The sequence below is a fragment of the Camelus dromedarius genome, chromosome 22 (genome assembly GCF_036321535.1).
Source record: "Camelus dromedarius isolate mCamDro1 chromosome 22, mCamDro1.pat, whole genome shotgun sequence".
NCBI classification, from domain to species: domain Eukaryota; kingdom Metazoa; phylum Chordata; class Mammalia; order Artiodactyla; family Camelidae; genus Camelus; species Camelus dromedarius.
The window spans coordinates 12,246,566-12,268,892 of NC_087457.1; the positions used below are offsets into that span (position 1 = coordinate 12,246,566).

Here is a 22,327-nt window from a genome sequence, read left to right on the forward strand (position 1 = left end):
AAAATCTTCAGTAAAAGTGTGAATCCAGGAATTTTATACCCCAAGAAACTGTCATTCAAATATAGAGACAAAAGACACCTATTTACAAGCAAATGTTCAAGCAAAATAGTTCATATGTGCCTGTCACAAAAGGCAAACTTCTGCCAGTAAAGCTATCAATTGAGTTAAGGTAAAAGGCTTAGTAGTGAGCTTTAAATAAACCTAAATACAGAATAGAAGCCAAAACAATGGTTGGAGTCATGGTTATTTAACAGGATGCAAGTGAAATATGATAAATATTGACAAATGTAAACAAAACAAAAACTCTTTCAGAATTTCAGTAATTGTTAGATTTTTTAATTTCTTCGTGTAAGGAAATACTCCAAAAAGTTTTGAGAACCACTGTATTTAAATATTGTAGGTGTTATGATAAAGATATATCCCCCCAGAAAATTTCGTGTTGAAGCTCTAATCTCTAAAATTGTATTTAGAAGTGGGACCTTTGGCAGGTAATGAAGTTGTGAAGGTGGGTCTTTCATGATGGGATTAGCTCCTTTATAAGAGACAACAGCGAGTTTGCTCTCTCTGCCCACAAAGAGGTCATGTGAGTACACAGCAAGAAGGGAACGGTCTGTAAGCCAGGAAAAGAGACCTCACCAGATCCCCATTTGGTACAGCACCCTGATCTCAGACTTCCACCTCCAGAACTAAGAGAAAATAAATTTCTGTTGTTTAAGCCACCCAGTCTGGGGTATTTTGTTACCAGGGCAGTCTGAGCTCAGCAGCACAGAATGTAATAGCAAAATGACTGGAAACAATCCAACGGTCCATTAATATGAAAACTGGCTAATAAATCGTGATGACAACCACAGAACACTATGCAGATGGAGGAGGAAAACAAAACACAAAAAAACATTCCACATACTGGATACGGAACGGCAAGACTCTAAACAGTGTATAAAAAGGAAGGAAATGAGAACATTTAATCTTAAATTTTTACTTACATCTAAATCTCCACTAATACCCTTTAAATGTTTGAGGACTCTTTATATCTGTTCCTCCTATTCTGTCATAATGCACCTTCGTCAGTGTCGGCACAGCAGACATTGAATATATATATTCTTTTGTATGGCAGGACACATTATTACTGCATGCAGGGCAAGTTATTATCTTGGAACAAATGATATCTGAGTAAAGTCCATTTGGGGGAGTCTGAGTGGAGTTCATCAAATTTGAGGGTACTTTTGAGCGCAATAAATTCTGAGGTATTTTTGTGAAGCGCGTAACAGACCTACAAAAAAGGCTGTTCCAAACCCAGATTCAGAGTCTGGGATCTGCCTTCGAGCTTACTGAAATTATATTTCTCTCTCGAGTCACCTCTCTACCCCGACGCAGCGCCTGAGAGGCCTGGCGTCCAGAAGTGACAGGGCAAAAGGAACCAAAAAGCAGGGAAAGGCCCCGGGTTTTTCATTCCAGTTGGGACGCAGTTTGACCAAAAGTAGTTACACGTTGAAAGAAGGGTAAGAAAACTCTTCCTCTGCCCCACACGGGGGAAACAGGGCCTCCACGACAGGCTTACCAGGTCTTGACGTTAGCAAGCCACGGAGCCCCGCCAGCAGCACCATTAGGCGGAACATGGTGTGGCTTCTCGGCTTCGAGCGGCGACAAAGCCCAGCGGCCGTTGGCCGTTGGTGGGCGGAGTTCTCGCGAGACCACGGCGACCGCGGGAGCGCCCGACACTCAGCGTCCATCGCACCAGTCGCCGGCCGTGTGCTCCCGCCTGCAGGTTGGTCCGTCTGGGTCTAAGTGGCGCTCTTTTCCCAGTGGCCCGCAGTTCATCCGGAGTTACCCGACCACCCCAGCGCTCTCTGTCGCGATCGTCGTCCCTCACAGACCTTTCGCTTCTTGTGGATGGAGCTAGAACACATATATTGTGCGCTGTTTTGTATCAGACGCGTCTAGGTGTTTTAAAAGACGTACTCTCTGAATTTAAAACTCCGCGCTCGCGTGCGCGCACGCACACACACACGAATTACACATTCATATTTACTAAAACTGGTGGTTTTAATTAAAAAAAAAAGCCAGATACATAAAAATGATTCCAAGAAAGGGGAAAGTGAGATTTTGGTATCTTCGGAAAGTACCGTCTGAGGTTTTTCCCACACCCACTGCCCAAATACACCTTGTAACCAGGCTGTGTACTTCTTTCTTCAATCATTGTGGTTGTCCCCAGACTTTCAGCAAAAATCCATGTGATGGCTTTTTCTTGTTCAGTAACTTCTTGGTACAATGCATATTCATTCATTCACGTAGTGAATGAGATGGACAAGATTCTTGCCCATGATTACGGTACATACGTTCCAGTAGAAAATTCTAGCCACGTACCTCAACACAGTATTCAAAATTTTCTAAATTCGGAACCCAGGCTGCTGCCTCTTTTCTCCTATTCCCCAGTGCAAAGACCACTGATTTCTGGTCTTCCCTGAATTAACATCGTCTACTCCCTCGGACTGCAATGCCTCCTCCCTCCTAGCCTCACCTTCCGGTCTCCACCTGTATGCACTATCTTTAATTCTTTTCAAATCCCAAAGAAGGAATTAATCTCTCGTACCAATTAACAGAACGACAGACACAAACTAAAAGTTCCCGTGGTAACGCTGAAAAGCTCACTTGGGGAAGCAACACATCTGAACTGACCATTGAGATGTGATTTTAAGGCTGCATAGGATTTCGACAGGGTAATCTAAGCCTGAAAAAGCATATCAGAAACACGGCAACAAAAATACAGTTAGCCCCTCGGTATCCAAGGGGAGATGGGTTCCAGGATCCATGGTGGATACACAAATCCCCAGAAACCGAGGTTCCAGCATTGGCCCTCCAGCTTCGCATCCGCAGATTCAACCAACCACAGATTTGTTTGCCATCTGCGGTTAGCTGAATCCCCGGATGTGAACCTACGGATAGGGAGTGCCACTAAATTTACTGGGGCGGGGGAATCAACTTACAAGTGCATTTGCACAGTTCAAACCCACGTGGTTCAAGGGTCAACTGTATACACCTAGCTTGTATATCAACAGGAACAGACAATGCTAGATTAACACTTCTTTTAATGGATAGTTGAGCCAAAAGCCTGTTTCGTCTTGCTTCACAGCATTGGAACCATTACTGTAAATGCTTCGACTTGTCAATTAGTGTTAAGTATTTTTAATGAACTTCTAGTTACTGTATTTCTTTCTTATTTCCTTCTTCTGAAACTTTCCTGTTTAAATCTTTAAAAGAGCAGACTTTACATTGTTCTTGCGTATATGGCTCTCTCTATAAACGGAGGCATGTCCCATCCAGAACTTATCTATCACAGTACCTAACGTGGTACCTGCAAGATGATAGTCTCAGTAAACATTTATAGAATGTAGTAAAATCTGACTTGTGCTTAGAAAACCTGGATTGTGCTTAACCATATGGTTAGAGACCCAGGCATCTTCTTGATAGAAAGGGAAAATGCAGTAACTTGAACAGTTCAATTTGTCAACATAGTCATACACTGTCAAAGTTACAATTTATTTTTGATTACTAAAATATCTTTAGCAGATGGCAAGGAAGCCCTTTAATATTTTTCAAATTTTGTAGTGGCATCTATGCCCAAGAAAGTTTATAATTTTTAATAACAATCCAAGATAAGTCAAAGATATACCTAAGTGAAAAGCATATAAAATATGTAAAAATATGTATAAAAGCAAAAGAAGTTTAGATTGATCAAGTGGTCTTTTAGAAAAACTTTCTAAATATTCAAAGATCCAAGGAATTATCTAATTCTGAGAAAAGTTTTAAGTGCAGTTAATATAATAACAACTGTAAAATTTCAGTGATATGAATTATAATTGCAAAAACTGGGTCTGTATCAGTGAAAAGAACATTTTTAATCATATATTAATTCATTCAGAGATTTAAATTAAATGAAGAATCTTAATTTGGGATTGTTTACAATTTTTAATATATACCTGATGGTTAAAATAATGTACCATCTTCAGAGGACTGAGATGTGTCTTTTTCAAAACTAATCTGTCTTCCTTTAATAACAAAAAGCCATTGTTCATAATTTGGCAGAAGTCTGGAAACTCAATGAGATGGTTTGTGTAAATATTTAACTTGTAGTTTTATCTAAAACTAGTATAATGTTTTAATTAATAAGGTTATAAATAGCTGAGTATTTAAGAGGTTACTGGGTGACACAAATTAGAATTTCAAGTATTTTATTTATTGTAAATCTTATATTTGTATATGTATTTATACACAAACCAAAATTTTTTTGAAAAACTAATGAAATTCAGTTAATAAACTTATTAATAAACTTTATTATGAAAGGTTATGAAAAAATTTTAGGTGCTTAAATTTTTATCGTGCATATCATTTCTTCCATGGTAAAAATTCATTTTTAATCACAGCTGGGACAATAACTCACAGACACCACACTAACTTTTCGCACTTATCTAAGAAAACCTTTTCGTCCTCCCTTTCTCCACTCTAATTCCTTTAAAAATATTACTGTCAAGTGAAACATTATCAAGCACAACTTAGTAAATGTAAACATTCTAAATTGTATTAATAACAGGTTTTGAAGTTTCAGATTTTGGACTTAAAGTGCATATGAAATTCTCAAGTGGTTCTATGATAGTTCAATTGATGGAAGATATTATAATTGCTCCTGCTTTTAATTATAGCCATGAATAAACAGCATATCTGATTAGTTCTATTAAATACTTCGTACCTTAAAGTTTATAATTTATTTAAAATAATGCTATTGTAAAAGGATGCTATGCTTTAACATGATCCATATAGAAATTCTATTATTAAATTAACTTTCCTAATATTCATGATCCATAGATAGACCCATAGAATCTATTACCCATAGAATCCACAGAATCATTTATCCATAGAATGTTCATAAAAGTGGAAGATAATAACATACACATTTTTAGTGTGTTCTGCACTTTTAAAAAAATATTATGATATCTTAATTGTGGGTTCTGTGCGTTCTTCTGAAAACAGAATATTCCTTTATTCATGTAGTGAATAAGACAGACAAGATTTCTAGCACAGGATGGTTAGTCCATGCGAGATGAGAAATATTAGATATTATCGGCAGCTAATTTGTTGGTTTTCATAGGTATTAGATTATTACACATTCAACCAGAAACTACATTAATGATAACTAAGGTCAAAATTCAGAATTACATTTAAGCACACAGTGACAAAATTTAAACCAATATAGTTAATTTGAAATCCATTACAGTAACATGTTCAAATAACATAATCCATGTCAGGTGCATTAACCTCACAGATGACTGAATACAGCATATTCAGTAATGGAAATGAAAATGTTATTCTAAATTCCCTGGCTTCACTGCGTTTCTTCTATTTCTCATTTCCCATGACTCAAGTTCTGTTTTTCTGTATTAATAAAGTTTGTTTTGTGGTATTTTGTCTTCATTCATAATTGCAGCAGGAAGAAAGGCTTTTCAAGAAAATATCAGGAAAAAAAATATTAGCTCAGTTCCCTGAAGATATCTGCAAAATGAAAGGTAACAAAAAAAAAAAAAAATCAAGCGAGGGAACTATATAAAGGAGGTGGAGGAGCAGGACGAGCAGGAATTATATTTCCCTGAGTTGTTACTTTCGGTTGTGGTGGAGGTGGCCTGTGAAGGGGGAAAAAAACAGTTAATCGTATGTTTCGACTGAATAAAACAATGCTACATTCATTACAAGCCCAACATAACACCATCCTTAAAGCACTGACAATTCTTAAGGGTATATTATATCCTGAGATTATTATCTTTTTAATTATAATTCTTTCTTTTTCCTTTTTTATTTTAATTTTTTTGGAGGGGTAGGAGGTAATTAGCTTTATTTATTTATTTGTTTAGCTTTTTTTTTTTTCAGTGGCGGTACTGGGGATTGAACCCAGGACCTTGTGCATACTAAACTATTCTGAGATTACTATGAATCTGATATATAATGGTCAAAGGTCTCCCATCAGAGTCTAAAATGGAGTAACTACCTTAACGTAATGCTGATTTATAATCAACGATGTATATAGGATCTGCTTTACATGATTTTGAAAAGGAGAGTCCATGAAATTGAGAAGAAAAATGATAAAAGACAAGTGAAGACACCATGTGGATTAAGTACCTCTTATGCTATAAGGATTTAAGGGCAGCAAATTACTACAAAGTGTAAACCTTGCATATATACATAGAGCTGAAGATTCCAGCTCTCTCAAATATAATTTCCACTCGGAGAATTAAACCTCCTATGATGTCTATACCCACTCTTTTCAATCTTTACACTTTAACCTGTGGATACCATCTTCCTTAACCTCTTCATCCAATTCTAGTATATCTCTACTCCAATAACCTACTAGAACTTTACCTGGTGAATATCGATCTCACAGTTTATATACTCTTTGGATGCTCTGTTGGATTTCAATGCACTCTTATCTCACATTAAGACTATACCTGAGGACACTACTCAGTGTTGCAATTCAATTGTAACTTGGAGGATTTTTGGGGGGCGGGAAGGGTGAGATGTATTTTATGTGATACAGAATGTAATAAATTTTCTCCTGTCTTGGTGATGTTAAGCCCATCCATGGAGTCTTTAATTTCAGTCCTTGTGTTTTTCAGTTCCAGAATTTCCATCTGATTCCTTCTTTAGGGTTTTAAGCTCAGCACACCTAGTTCTATCCTGAAATTCTTAATCTTAACTATGAATTCCATGACATAATCATTACAGTGACTTTAAAGCCTGTGCCTGATAACTATTAACTGGATACCCTTTGAGTCTGCTTTTCTTGGGATTAGTCACATTTTCTTTTCTTACATATCTGGCTTTTTAAACCAGGGGCAAAACAAATCAAATGTAAGCAAAGTCACAAAAAGACAAATACTATATGATTCCCCTTAGGTGAAGTTCCTAGAGACATCAAAATCATAGAGACAGACAATAGGATGGTGGTTGCCAGGGGCTGGAGGAGGGAGAATGCGGAGTTGGTGATTAAAAAAAAAAAAAAAAACTGTAAGAAGTAAGTTGAGGCTCTGGTTCACCCTTACCCATGGGGTTCTAACACAAAGCCTGGGATATTCGCCAGGGTACCACCTTCTTGGCAGGGCTCCTCAGCTTCCTAACCTCTCATGTTCAGAACAGGCAGATACAATTGAGGACAGAAAAATGGTCCCAAAAACTGAGATCATCTCTGGACCGTCTTCCTCTCCTGAACCATAGCCCCATAATCCCTCATCTCTTTGGTAGTTTTCTGACGCCTTCACACACATATTTTCTTACATTGTCTAGCTTTTCTGGATGTTCCTAACAGAAAGTCTGGACCAGCCTGTCTGATTTCCCATTGCTGGCTATTTTAAAGGTCCTTGCTCTGAATCTTACGGACACCAAAGGCTACAACAGCTGTTGATTGTCTTGTTTGGGCCTCTTTAAAATTTCATTTTGACACTGCATTAACATGACAAAAGTTAGATAAAAGTTCTTACAAGCTTTACTGCAAGTTGTGCTCCATCTAAACTATTGGCAATAAATACCTGGTCCTAAATTAAATTAAAATACAGGGGAGCTATTTAGACATTAACCCTGGGTTCTATTCTGGTCAAAAAATCTAAACAAATTCACTTCAGACCTTGATGGGAATGGCTGAGGCTGCTTGGCTGCATAAGTTGGTACTGGAAATCTGTTTGCAGATACAGGCTAAAAAGGAAAAAAAAAATTACCACAATGCATTCATAAATACATTTTCTATAAGTTTATTTTCCATATAAAAGTAATTCCTATTTTTTTAAAAAACCAATGAATGGACAACTTATAATGCTGACATTTTAAAATATTTTGCTTAGTCAACATATCTTTGCCACTGAATGCAGAATACTTAATCCTTTTAAGACTGTATTTTTTCAATTCAATAATAATGAATAATAATCTTGGCCCTGATCAACTACATTATTGAAATGAAACACATTTCCCATGTCCAGATATTTTATTTAATAAAATCTTCCAAAAATGTATTGCCAATCTTATACAGTACTTAACTGATACTATAAATACCACTAGTTTACAACCCTTGACTTTAGAATTCATGATGTTCTTCCTTGTCAAGGTAGTTGAAATAAAATTTTACAATAAAGTGAGACTCTATAACCACAAGTAAGAAAGTCAAAGTAAGTATTTTTCAAATATCACATTACATGAGGAAAAGTTAGGGACAATCAGATGGAATTACTAATCACTGCTGACGTGATCTGGACCACAATGTTCTCCACTATATACTGTTATTTCCTCAAGCTCTCTGAGTGGCAGAATACGCAGAGTCAGAAAACATTCTCTGGGTCCTGCTATGGAAAAGGTGCTCGAGCACCTGCTATTTTTTCGCCCCACAGAGTGATTTACTTGTTCTGTGAAAATGGAGAAAGGATGCAAAAAAACAAAACAAAACAAAATATCCCTTGCCACCAAGCCATAGGAACAGCACTTTAAAGGGATAAACTCCACTTCCTGAAACTTATATAACATATACTTTTACATATATGGAAAGACCTATGTACAAGGAAGCCTGATGCTGCATTTTCTGTGCTAACAAGATTTGAAATAACCTGTTTTTAAATTTATGGTCAATCTATAAGATGGAGTGGTATGCAGTTATGGAAAACAATGGGGTACATACTCATTACTCACAAACAGCAGACTAAAATGTTCCAAGCAGAGAGAATCTAAAGTTAAAACAAGTTCATATTGTACAGCACAGGGGACTATATTCAATATCTTGTAGTAACTTATGGTGAAAAAGAATATGAAAATGAATATATGTATGTTCATGTATGACTGAAACATTACGCTGTACACCAGAAATAGACACAACATTGTGAACTGACTATACTTCAATAAAAATATAAACAAAAAAATTTAAAAATTAAAAATAAAGAAAAATAAAATAAAATGCTTGTTAAAATATTAAATATAAATTTTTAAATCCTTGGATGAGTTACTAGGCGGTAAGAAAGATATTCAAGACCAAAAACAGTAAGAAAGCATGGAAGAGTCCAAGTCGCAGCATTTGTCCTGTGAATATCTTCCCATCCTTGGGGGGTTACATTATGCATTTTCAGGTAACACAGACCTAGAAGACAATACTTGGGGCCTGAGTTGGATGGAATGCTGAATGTAAGACCTTATATAAAGCCTAGACCCTGAAGAGCAATATTGTCCCTGGGTTAATTAGATAAACACCTGTCTCAAAGAACAGTGGAGACACTGCTAAGTAGGCCTTGGTACTGATCTATACAAGAACTATATGATATAACAACTGCACTCTTAGGTATAGACCCAAAAAATTGAAAATAGGTACTCAAAACAAGTACAGGTTCATGGCAACATTATACACATTAGGCAAAAGGTGGAAACAACCCAAATGTTCATCAACAGATGAATGAACAAGATGTTATATATACATACAATGGAATGTTAACCTAAAAAAGAAGTTCTCATACATGCTATTACAAGGGATGAACCTTGAAGACACTGTGCTACAGGAAATAAGTCAGACACAAAAGAACAAATATTGTATAATTCCACTTGTATGAGGTACCCAGAATAGGCAAATTCACAGAGACAGAAAATAGAAAAAGACCCCACTAGCCAAAGCAATCTTGAGAAAAAGGAACAAAATAGAAGGCATCACACTTTCTGATTTCAAACTATATATAAGGCTATAGTAATCAAAACAGTATGGTACTGGCATAAAAACAGACACATAGACTAGAGAGCCCAGAAATAAACCCATGCATATACGGTTAATCCATTTACAACAAAGCCAATAACACACAATGGGGAAAGGACAGTCTCTTCAATAAATGGTGGTGGGAAAACTGGACAGACACATGCAAGAGAATGAAACTGAACCACTATCTTACACCACACACAAACAGTAACTCAAAATGGATTAAGATGATTTTCTGAATGGGACACCAAAAGCAAAGATAAAAAAAGCAAACATAAACAAGTGGCAGGACATCAAACTAAAAAGCTTCTGCACAGCAAAGGGAACCATCAACAAAAGGAAAAGGCAACCTACTGAATGGGAGAAAATACCTGCAAAGCATATATTCCAAAAGGGGTTAATGTCCAAAATATATGAAGAACTCATAAACGTCAATAATAACAACAAAAATGGCCAAAAAATGGGTAGAAAATCTGAATAGACATTTTCCCAAATGGCCAACAGGTTATGAAAAGGTGCTCAACATTACTAATCACCAAGGAATTGTCGTCAAAACATAATGCAATTTCACTTCACACCTGTCAGAATGGCTATTATCTGAAAAGACAAGAAATAACAAGTGTTGGGGAGGATGTGGAGTAAAGGGAACCTTTGTGCACGGTTGGAGGAATGTAAATTGGTGAAGTCACTATGAAAAACAGTATGGCGGTTCCTCAAAAAAGTAAAAGTAGAATATGATCCGGGAATTCTACTTCTGGGTATTTATCCAAATTAAAAACACTAACTTGTAAAAACATCTGCACCCCCAGGTTCACTGCAGCATTATTTAAAATACCAAATACATGGAAGCAGCCTAAGTGTCCATCTGTGGCATATGTATATATAAGAATATAATTCAACCACCAAAAAAAAAGGAAACCTTGCCATTTGCAACAACACAGATGGACTTGAGGACATGAAGCTAAGTGAAACAAGTAAGACAGAGAAAGACAAATACTATAGGATCTCACTTACATGTGGAATCTCAAAACAAACAAACAAACAAACAAACAAATAACAAGTACCAGACTCAGAGAACAGACTGGAGATTGCCAGAGGCAGGAGAGGGAATGGGTGAAAATAGGTGAAGGTGGTCGAAAGGTACTAATTTCCAGTTATAAAAGAAATAAGTCATGGGGATGTAATGTACAGTGGGGGCTATACTTAGTAATACTGCATTGCATATCTGAAAGCTGCTAAGAGAGTAAATCTTAAAAGTTCTCGTCAGAAGAAAAACAATTTGTAACTGCGTGTAATGATGACTGTTAACTAGACTTACCATGGTGCTCATTTCATACTATATGTAAATACTGAATCAAGTTATATACTTGAAACTTACATAACGTTATATCTCAATTGTATTTTACTATTTTTAAAAAGTAGAACAGTGGTTTCTTGGTAGGGAAGAATAAGGAGTTACTGTTTCATGGGTACAGAGTTTCTGTTTAAGGTAACGAAAAAGTTTTAGAAATAGATAGCGGTGATGATTGCACAACATTGTGAATGTAATTAATGCCACTGAATTGTAAATTTTAAAGTGGTCAAGATGGCAACTTTTAGGGCATATACATTTTACCACAATAAAAAAAAGAAAAAATATGTCAAAGACAAAAAAAGAACATATATGCAATTTCCCACTTGTATGTGTACGGACTGTGTGATCATTCTGTACATGTAGTGATGTGGAAACATCTCCAAGATATATGGTTAAGGGGGAAAAGAGCATAAGAATTTTTGTTTCTTTTTTTATAAAGGAAAAAAGGAGAACAGGGAGATTCCATATGTATCCTTCCATATTAGAAGGATATTTAATCACTGTACTTCCACATAATTGGAAAGACTTTAAACATCTGACAATAGCAAGTGTTGGCAAAGATGTAGTTTGACAGGCATGCTCATACACCACTGACGACACCATCACCCAATGGTGTGACCTTTTTGGAAAACAATTTAGCATTTTCTAATAAATATTCACATATCTTTCAACCCAGCAATTAAATTCCTTACATGACTCTAAATCAGAGCTCTCTAACAGAATTTTCTGCAATGATGGAAACATTCTATGTCTGTGGTGTCCGATACCATAGTTAGCGGCCACATGTGATTTACTGAGCATTTAAAATGTCAGTGAGGAGAGGGGATGGTATAGGTCAGCAGTAAAGTGCCTGGGTTCAATCCCCAGTACCTCCAGTAAAAAATAAATAAATAAACCTAAAATTAAACCTATTTACCTCCCAGCTAAAAATTAAAAATTTGAATTAAAAAAACATCAATAAGGAATGGAATTCTTAATTTTATTTAATATAAAATAAAATTTAAACAGCCACATATGGATAGTTACTACTGTCCTCGTGTGTAGTCCTAGAACTCACACAAGTGCATTTAGAAACATACAGAATGTTCATCTTAGCTTTGTTCATAGTAATGAAAAATTGGAATCTGGTCACAGAAAAATGGATTTTTTAATTGTGTGGTATTTATGTAACATAGTATCAACAGTGAAGATGAACGCATGGAAGCCACGTATATTGACAGGGACAAATCACAAAGTAATGTTAAAGGAAAAAGCAGGTTGCAGATATTTGTGTAAAAAAGCACACAAAACATTATACAAAGTTTAAAAGCAGATAAAGTAGTACTAGACATTTCTTAGTGATATATGCATGTGAGGAAAAGTGTATCATCAACCCAATACAACCTAATACACTAAGAGGAACAGTGATGCTGGCCCCATGGCTGAGACAATCAGGCTGATTATTCCAGAAGCTCAGCACCAGGTCATTGGTCACATGCTCTGGGAGAGCTAGATATGGAAAACAGAAAGACAGCAGACACAGGGAAAAATAATGACAGCATAAATCCCATGTCATTTCCCAATTTGGGTTTCAAGGCAAGACATTCTCAATGTCTAGATGGTTTCTCCCATCTCCTCTGAGCCAGGGACCCTACTGGCATTCCTTTAACTAATCCAGAGACCACCTATAGACCATAATCCTAAATTCTTCAGAAATTTTCTATGTTTATTTCTATCTTACGTAACAATTTTTTGAAACTTTAAGAACTTGATACCATAATATAGTAAAGAAAAAGAATTTTTCATTTAAACTTACAACTTCTCTGGGAGTCATCGCTGAGGGAACATGTCCAGGAGCATTCCCTGGCTGTCTAGAAACTTTTGGTTGATTTTTGCCATCCGATCTGAAAGGCACAATTACATCTGAGTTAAATTAAGACTAAAACATTTCTCCATGATATATCACACAGACCTTGCAGTTTCCCAAATACAGCATAATGACATTGGTAGTGGCGGAGATGATGATCATGATGACAGCTAAAAATTTTATGGCATTTTTTAACAGCTTTCACACAGTTTTAATCCTTACAGTACTAGACAGTTTTATTAACCCCATTTTACAATTAAATAGACTGAAATTCTAAGAAACTGTGAAATCTGGTCAATTGGGTGGGTGTCTCTAAACTTTTCTCCTTGAGTCTTCCTGAAATCAGACAGGAGGAAAGGCAGATTCTTAGGCATGAAGAAGTCACTATGAATATTAGGAAGACCAGGAGGAGCAAACGAGCTGGCTGGAAAGATGTCGGCTAAGTCGTAAACATGCCGGGGTGGCAGTAAATCAACTAGGTAGGGATGTTTGGGAGAAAGCTATCATTCTGGAACTGAAATTTCAGAGATGTGGATTGGGGAATTACCTACATGGATTGGTGGATCTGAAGTGTGATAGAAAGTTGAGAGAAGGAAAGGGTAGAAAGATAAACCTGTTGTAGAATACATTAAAAAAAAAAAATAAAGCTAACATCAGGATACTCTAGGAAAATACTATGTAGTAATTGAGAAATAGAGCAATGAAGTAAAGGTGAGCAATCAAGGCAAGATATGTACATTTTGAAATCATAATCAAAATTAGTTATTAAGTAATTACATTGTGCTATGGGTTTTATCTGTTAATATTTCCTCATTTAATTCTTACATCAACCCTAAGAAGTAGGTAATATTATTATTCCCATATTAGAGAAATTAATCCAAGGCTCAGAGACTTTTATTTACTGTTCCAGTTCATAATTCTAGCAAATGACAAATGCAATCTGAACTTAGATCTGACTACAAGGGCCACAGTAATATATGCTATGTTCCAACGCCAACATTATTAGAAGTGGCCATTGAGAGACAGTTGTACAAGAGTCCAACACTGACTAGAAATGTCAAGTGTCTGAATTACGACAACCCTTTCTTTCATCACTTGTTTTTTAAAAGCTGATGATTCACAAAATCTGTTTTAAAAACAGACTTAAAAAACATTTTTTCTACGAGAACTGATACTCTGAAATAGACATGGAAGGAAAATTTTTAATGAAGCCCAAATCAGAATTTGTAGCCCCAAATTCTACTTACCCTATCAGGAATCAAAGCCAACCAAAATGAAGCCTAGGGATCTTTTTCAGGAGCAAACATGCTGGTCACCATAACCCTTTCCCCACTCCATTAAAAGAGGTGACTGAGTTACCACTACACTTTAACTCTTGCTAACCATATCAAAAGACTAGAGAGACAACATAGAATTTTTAAACCAGCCTCTATGATATGCCTATCATCATTAATAATTACTTTAAACTACTTAATATGAATTTAAAACAACAAAAAAAATCTAAGTACTCATACGTTTGTGATCTCTTCTTTCTGAAGGTCCTCAATAGCTGATCCCTCTTAATGAAGACAAAAATACCGATTGCAATTAGAGGAACAATTCCAAGGAAGAATATCAGAAGTCCGTTCCTCAAGGCAGCATTCTTTTCTAGAGAGAAGTTTACATGAATGATCATTAAACTGGAAGTTAACATGTATTAACTAAAACATACTAGGTGATGATACATTCCACATTTTCACAAAGTCTCACCGATATAAATTGAAATACATTCAGAAGTCTTGTTCAACACCTCATGCCTACCCACTTCATTTCTGCCTTCCCAAAGATAACCACTTTTATCAATTTCTTGTATAATCTTACAGGATTTCTTCATGTGAATATAAGCTAGAACAAAATGTTTTACCGTTAACCCTTTTTTTATGCTAAACGTAGCTCAGCATAAATGCTATTCAGCACATTACTTTTTTACTTATCTATACTATATATCATCCCAAACCATACGTAGAGGCCACCTCATTTTCTGTACAGCGATACAAAACTCCATTGTAAGAATGCCTCATTATTTATTTAATCAGTAGATACCCTACTAATACTTTTATCTTTCCAACCTTTGCAATTACAAAAAAAAAATCATAATAAAGAATCTTGTGCATATGTCATATCATATGGGTGCAGATATACATACAGAATAATTTCCCAAAAGTATAATTGCTATATCAGAGGTTAAACGCATTCATCATTTTGTTAAGGCATTGTCAGCTGGTCTACTACAGTAGTGGTCACACGTTAGCATGCCTGCCAGCAATACACAAGAATTCCTCACAGCCTCACCCACAGAGTCAAATGTCTATATTTTCTCTAACCTGGCAGGTGAAAAATTATATCTTATGTGATTTTTACTTGTGTTTCTCTTTTTATACCATGATTTGAACAACTTTTCATGTTTAAGGAAACCCTGTATTTCTTTTTCTTCTCAGTCCTTTGACTATTTTTCTACTGGTCTACTGGGTTTTTGTCTTTTCAGTTGCTAAAAACTCTTTATATATTAGAGAGAATATTTTTTCTGTGATATGACTTGGAAATACTTCCCGCATTTTGTCATTTGTCTTATAGTGCAATGGTTTTCTCCATGCATAAGTTTATTATTCTGAGGTAGCTGAATTTATCAATCTTATTTTTTATGGCTTCTGGATTTAGAACTTCTTAAAATGCATTAATTAACATTAATTTTGTCTGTTTTATGTTCTTCCGTGAGAGAATATTGTAAATATGAACATGAGTGGTAAACTGTGAAATTAGCCTCATAATTATAAACCTGTCAAAGTACCTAAACTTTGTTAAAAGTTATATGAAACTATATGAAACAACATTCAACCCAATTAAAAATAAAAATATGAAAAATTAAAGCAAGGTTGATATATCATTTCATACTTACTAATAAGTAAACAAAATTTAAATTAAAGCATCCAACACTAGCAAAGTTATGTTGAAATTGGTACCTTCATGCTGTCAGTGGCATTACACAGATTCATTTGGAATTTTTATTGAGAACCATAAAAAACATTATACCCTTCAGTCTAATTAATAATCTCATCACTGGCAACTTATCTCTCAACTGGAAAAAATGCAGTAAATACTGAGATGTGCACTACGATATTCCCAGTGTGTATCAAAAACTCAGAAACAACCTAAATGTCAAATAATCAGAAAACAGCTAAGTCAAGTAATGGCACATCCACTCAACAGGATGACACACAGCTGCTAAATCCCATAGTTCTGACTCCCACTTCTAGCTAAGATGGAGTAACAGGGGCCAGATTAACCCTCCCAGCTTTAACAATCAAAAAACCAAACAAAATACATGAAGCAATGGTTTTCAAGACACTGGACATGAGGTGATGAAGAACAGTGATCCCCGAGAGACAGAAAACAAATAAGGTGAGCTTTAAACTGTCCCAGGATGCTGCTAGAGAAAGTTCTAGAAAGTGCTAGATTGTGAGGAGAGTTGAGGAACCCAAGCAAAACCCCATGGTCTCCCTGAGTTGAGGAATGGAGTTGGTTGTCTGAGGAAGCCAAGGCAGCTCAAGTTCACTGGGCAAAGGACCAGGAGGGAGAGAGCCGCACAGACAGGACTTGAAAGCTCTGCTGAGGGCCCCCAGCAAACCTTCAGGTGATGATGGATCACTGTACACAGGTAAGGAAACCACCTGAAGCCAGAGAAACACCTGAAAGGACTGGTGGGAGCGAACCCCACAATGCACACAGGACCGGGAAGAGTGCCCCGTCCTACCACATCCAGGGGGAAACGCCACAGTTAACAACAGTGAGTAGGATGAACAGAAGGGGTCTGCCTCAGTAACGGGGCAAAATCAGCCCTCGGCTAAATGCAGAGCTTAAAAGCAAGATTCAAAAGGACCAAACTAAGTCCAAGTAAGTTAAGCCGACTAAAACAAAGCTCATCAATAGAAATCCAAAAATACCTAGTATCCAACAGGCAAAATTCACAGTTTCTGGCATCTAATAAAAAAATTATGAGGCATGTAAAGAAGCAGGAAAATATGACCCAAAATGAGCAGAAAAATCAATCAAAACTAAGAAATGATGCCGATGATAGAATTAGTAGACAAGGACATTAGAAGTTATTATAACTGTACTCCATATGTTTAAGAAGCTAAAGATTGAACATGCTGTGAAGAGATGTGAAAGATACAAAGAAAAAAGAGAGAGGGAGGGAGGGATGGAGGGAGGGAGGAAGGAAGGAAGAAATAAAAATTCCAACATCTAAGATGAAAAACACACGGGATGAAATTATTAATGGCAGATCTGACAGCACAGAAGAGTGAAATGACAACAATAGCACAAAAGCTGGGAGGAGTGAAAAGGAAGGATATTGACATGATACAATATCACATGAAGGGAGATTTTGATAGAAAATATCAATATGGTAGATTTAAACCCAAACATATCAATAATCAAATTAAATATAATTGTCCAAAACAACTCAATTAAAAGGCAGAGATGGGCAGAGCAGTTAAAAAAAAAGACCCACCTATATGCCGCCTACAAGAAACCCACTTTAAATACAAAGACACAAATAGATTAACTGATGTGGGAAGTAAGGCAGAGGTTTAAGGATGCCCAATTTCTGACACGGGCCACTGGGAGATCTCAGTAATTTTCCTCTATTTTACTTGCCATTATATGCAGGTCCACTGTCCACACTTCCTCCGTATCCTGGAGTCTCACAGTTGGGGGGAGCCCAGTCATCATCACAGTGACAATTCTTATTGCTATTACATACCTTCAAAATAATCAAAATACCACTTTTGTTAATTATGAATGTTGCTGTAAATCATGAGCTCAAGAATGGAAACCAAGAGAAAAGGCTAAATTCATGCAAAACCAGACACTCTTTTTAAGGATGAAAAATTGATCAGGCATCTAAATTCCCCAATATCTAAAAATCTAAAAATCTTAAGAAATCTCACTGAGCAGTCTCATTATTCAGCACTAATTTTGTGAACAAATCAAAAGAGAGTATTACCTACCCCATGTCCATGACACTTTCCCTGAATATCACAGTCATAATTCAGAACTGAAGCATTTACACACTGGAAATTTCTACAGATCTGGGGAAAAAAAAGTAATGAGTAAAGAAAAACTGAACACATTGATAAACTAGCCAGAAAAAAAGACCTGGGTGTAGATTATTTCATTGGTGAATTCTTCCAAATGTTTAAGGAATAGTTAATTCCCATATTATATATTTGAAAACGTAGAAAAATAAGTGAAATTAACTAAGTGACATAGAACTAATAATCAAAAAGGACAAAGATGACACAAAGGCTAAAAACAAAAGATAAAACCAAAATCTATCCTTCCATACAAATATAGTCGTGAAAATCCAAAGTAAAATAATCACAAGTGGACTTTTTTCAAGTCAGATAGAAAGGTTCCCACTACTACTAAAAAGAATCAATGATAGGAAATCTATTACTATAATACCTCACATAAATTGTCATTATTAAAACAGGTATCAAAATAGCATTTGATAAAATTTGAAACTCCTTTTATTTTTTAAAATTCTTTCCAAAATAAGAATAAAAGGTACTTTGTTGATAAGACAGAATTTATCTTCCAATATTGTGACTAATTATGAAACTAAATTCATGAAAATCCACAGACACTCTTTTTAAGAGACAAAATTGGAATGATTCCATGATATTTTAAATTTTTTAGGGCAAAATAAACGATGCACTGTAAAAAAAATATTTACAACAGACATAACTGACTGCCAGTTAATAATCTTTATATATGAGGAGCCTGTTAAAATAATAATAAAAAGATAACTCAACAGAAAAACAGAAAGATATGAATACGGACTTAACAGAGTAAGTGAATATGAGTATGAACATGGCCTGTAAGATTGATGCTGAGAAATCCACTGATAGTCTTGTGTGGTCTCCTTTGTAATTTGCAAGCTTCTTATTTCTTATTGCTTTTAAGATTCTCTGTTTTTCTTTAATTTTTTGACAGATTTATTATAATGTGTCATGGAGAGAATATCTCAGAGCTTGTTTGCTGACCCATTTGTTTTGTGAACTTGGATATGAAATTTCCTCCTCAGCTTTGGGAAATTCTCAGCCATTATTTCATTAAATAAGCTTCCTTCCCCCTTCCTCCTAGTCTCCTCTGGAACTCAATAATTCACAAATTGTTTCTTTTGACATTATGCTATCACATCAGGTTTCTTCACTCTTTTTCATTCTTTTGCTCTTCTTTTCCTCTGAATGGATAATCTCAAAGTTCCTGTCTTCCAACTCAGAGATTCTTTCTTCCATTTCATCCATTCTGAGGTTGATGTTCTGCAATATTTTTTTTTTCATTTCATTTGCTGTACTTTTCAGCTCCAGAATTTGTCGGGTTCTTTTTTTAATGATTTTTATCTCTTTGCTAACCTTTTCATTTTGTTCGTGAATTGTTTTCCTGATCTCATTAAATTGTCCTTCTGTGTTTTCTTCTAACTCATCGAGCATCCTGAAAACTGCTATTTGAGTTCTTTACTGGTACATCTCACATCATATGTCTTTGGGATCAGTGACTGGAAAATTATTATGATCCTTTGGTGGTGTCATGTTTCCTTGATTGTTTATATTCCTAGAAGTTCTATACTGCTGTCACCTCCTCCAGTCGTTACAAACTACCTTTAAGGAAATACCTTCCCTTCAATCGTGCTAGGATTCTAAGGCTTTCTCAGACTACTAGGAAATGCCTGTTCCATCCTTCTTGCTCCCTCTTAGGGCAGAATTCTTAATCTCATTGATCTTATTGCCTTCTCTCAATCCTGCAGCACACCAAGCCAAGTGCTGATAACCTTTCCCAAAAGTGATGCTGAAGCTCAAATCTGCAGTCTCTCTCTGGCCATTAGATTCTGGCTGGCTTTCTGCACATGCTCACTAGCTGTCTGCAGAAGCTCAGTCTTGCACCACTGTTGGGAGGGCACATAGAATGCTGGCCACAGGGTGAGGGGTGTCTGGGTGAGGCATGCGGAGAGCTGGGGATGCTTGTGGGCCACTTGGTGAGGGGTCTGCAGGTGAGGGGTCTGCACTCGTGGGTGGGCTTCTTGATGGAGTCCACCTCACAGTAGGATCTGCATTCCTTTTACATCCTCTGAGAAGCCTATATGCCACTCTCCCAGCCTCCTCTCATCCCCTAGTCATGCCACTCACAAGTCAGTACTCTGGGTATAGAATGGGCCCCTAACAGCTGGGGAAGCCAGTCACTCACACACCTGCTCTCATTTCCCCCTCACAGGAGAGATCACAGGCTGAAAATATCCTGGTCCTAAGCTGTGCTGCCTGGGTGAGGGGGGTTGCGGGTAAAGTCAAGCCATTATCCTTACCCTCTCCTGTGCCTCCAATCTCATAACTTTTTGCTCCGATATTGTGCTGGAACTCCTCCACTGGAAACCTGGGCTTCCACAAGGGCTCTCTCACCATGGGTGACAGACTAAGATTGTATTTTCCATGGGCTTCCAGCCTGCAGCCCAGAAGGGCTGGAGCCAGGCACAGGCCACTGCAGGGTCCACACCCAGAACTGAGGTCTGTCTGCCTATTTGTCTGACTCATGAGGGGCAAGGCCCTCCCAGGTCCCTTATATTTGGTGCTGGATCCCACAGTTCCCCCAAAGGTACTTCTGTCCATGGATGGATGCCAAGTTGTTATTGTTAGAGGGGAACACAAATGAGGGAGCTCTTATTCATCATGTTGTTGATGTTACTCAAAAGCCGGGGAGTGTTATTTTAATGGAAGTTCCCCGACAGGGAAACAGTGAAGCAGGGAATAAGTATCCCTTGACGACAATTAAGGTAACACCCAGCTGATTTCAAAGCTAAGTACTAAAAGTGTACTTTCTTTCTTATACAGCTTTTGTTTTTACTACCGCTAACACTGGCCTTTCTTCTTACACAATTGGCCTTTGTCATATCAATATTCAACCTCCCCACAAAAGAAAAAAAAAAAAACACCTCTCTCATGTCCTTTCCCTCTTTCAAGTTCCCTCTTTCTCCAGAAACCTCCCTGCAGATCCCCTTGTTCCAATATAAACAGATTACTCTCCTGGCCTGGCCTAGTACACAGCTGCTACCTTACAATTTCTCTTTGACATTCTTTTGGGTCCTAGATTATAATTCTTTCTCTTTTCGGTTTACTTCATTTGCTTGAACATTACATTAAATGATTTCCTAAAAATGGGTAAATAAAAGGTAAATTTTCTGAAAAGAAAGTTTGAAAAGATAAACTGTCTGAAATGTCTTTATTGTACCCCCTCACTTGATGGCTACTTTGGCTGTGTACCTCATTCTAGGCTGAGAATCTTTCATCACCCTAATGTACACAGCTGCAGCATTACAGCCCCTCTCTTGGACACCCTGAAAGAACAGCAGTGAAGGGAAATCCTCCCAATGGACAGAATTGAGCAGTGCACCAAGTTGTTCTCTTGGAAGTTTGCTTGGAAGGAGAAAAGGCCATATGTGCTTTATACACCAATTCATGGTCTGTGGCCAATAGTTTGGCAGGATTGTCAGGACTTGGAAGAAGCATGATTGGAAAACTGGTGAGAAGGAAATTTGGAGAAGTATACGAACAGAGGTATATGAATGGGCAAACAAGAAAAAAAAAAGATATATTTGACTTTCAGTCAAAATCAATTGCAAGAAACAAAGGTCACTACATAGTGATAAAGAAATCAAATTATCAAGAAGATATGACAATTTTAAGTAGATACACTTCCGACATTGGCGCACCTAAATATTTAATGCAAGTAATAACAGAACTGAAGAGAGAAATAAGACAGCAATATAATAATAGTAGCGGACTTCAATTTCAACACTGGATGGATGATCCAGACAGAAATGTAATAAGGAAACATCAGACCTAAAGAACACCATAGACCAAAATGTACGTAACAGACATACACAGAACATTCCACACAACAGCAGCAGAACACCGATTCTTCTCAAGCGCATAAAACATTCTGCAGGATAAATCATATGTTGGGCCACAAAGCAAGATTTAACAAACTCACTAGCTCAAAATCCTAACTGGTCTCTTTTTCGAGCACAGCAGTAGAAAACTAGAAATCAATAATGGGAGGAGGAAAACTGGAAAATTCACGAAAACATGAAAATTAAACAACACACTCCAAACAAGCAATCCTGTCACTTGCAACAACGTGGATGGACCTTCAAGGCATCCTGGTTGAGAGAAATAAGTCCGACAAGGAAAGGCAAGTACTGTAGGATCTCACTTATATGTGGAATGTCTTAAAAAACCAAACTCAGAAACAGAGTAGAGTGGTGGCTGCCAGGGGCTGG

The 22,327-nt window shown here is 36.8% G+C and overlaps 2 protein-coding genes across 2 annotated transcripts in view; both read right to left on the minus strand.

Moving 5' to 3' along the window:
* Window positions 1-1,604, minus strand: part of ADAM32 (ADAM metallopeptidase domain 32) — a 79,763-nt gene extending 78,159 nt beyond the window's left edge. Inside the window, exon 1 of the mRNA XM_064477358.1 lies at window positions 1,559-1,604. Coding sequence (XP_064333428.1) covers window positions 1,559-1,604 — 46 coding nt within the window. The remainder of the gene's footprint in view (window positions 1-1,558) is intronic.
* A 418-nt stretch (window positions 1,605-2,022) lies between these two features.
* ADAM9 (ADAM metallopeptidase domain 9) overlaps window positions 2,023-22,327 on the minus strand; it is a 71,320-nt gene continuing 51,015 nt past the window's right edge. The window contains exons 17-22 of the mRNA XM_031440068.2: window positions 18,003-18,083; window positions 17,650-17,755; window positions 14,469-14,601; window positions 12,904-12,991; window positions 7,664-7,731; window positions 2,023-5,672 (exon numbers count right to left, since the gene is read on the minus strand). Coding sequence (XP_031295928.1) covers window positions 5,579-5,672; window positions 7,664-7,731; window positions 12,904-12,991; window positions 14,469-14,601; window positions 17,650-17,755; window positions 18,003-18,083 — 570 coding nt within the window. The 3' untranslated portion in view covers window positions 2,023-5,578. The remainder of the gene's footprint in view (window positions 5,673-7,663; window positions 7,732-12,903; window positions 12,992-14,468; window positions 14,602-17,649; window positions 17,756-18,002; window positions 18,084-22,327) is intronic.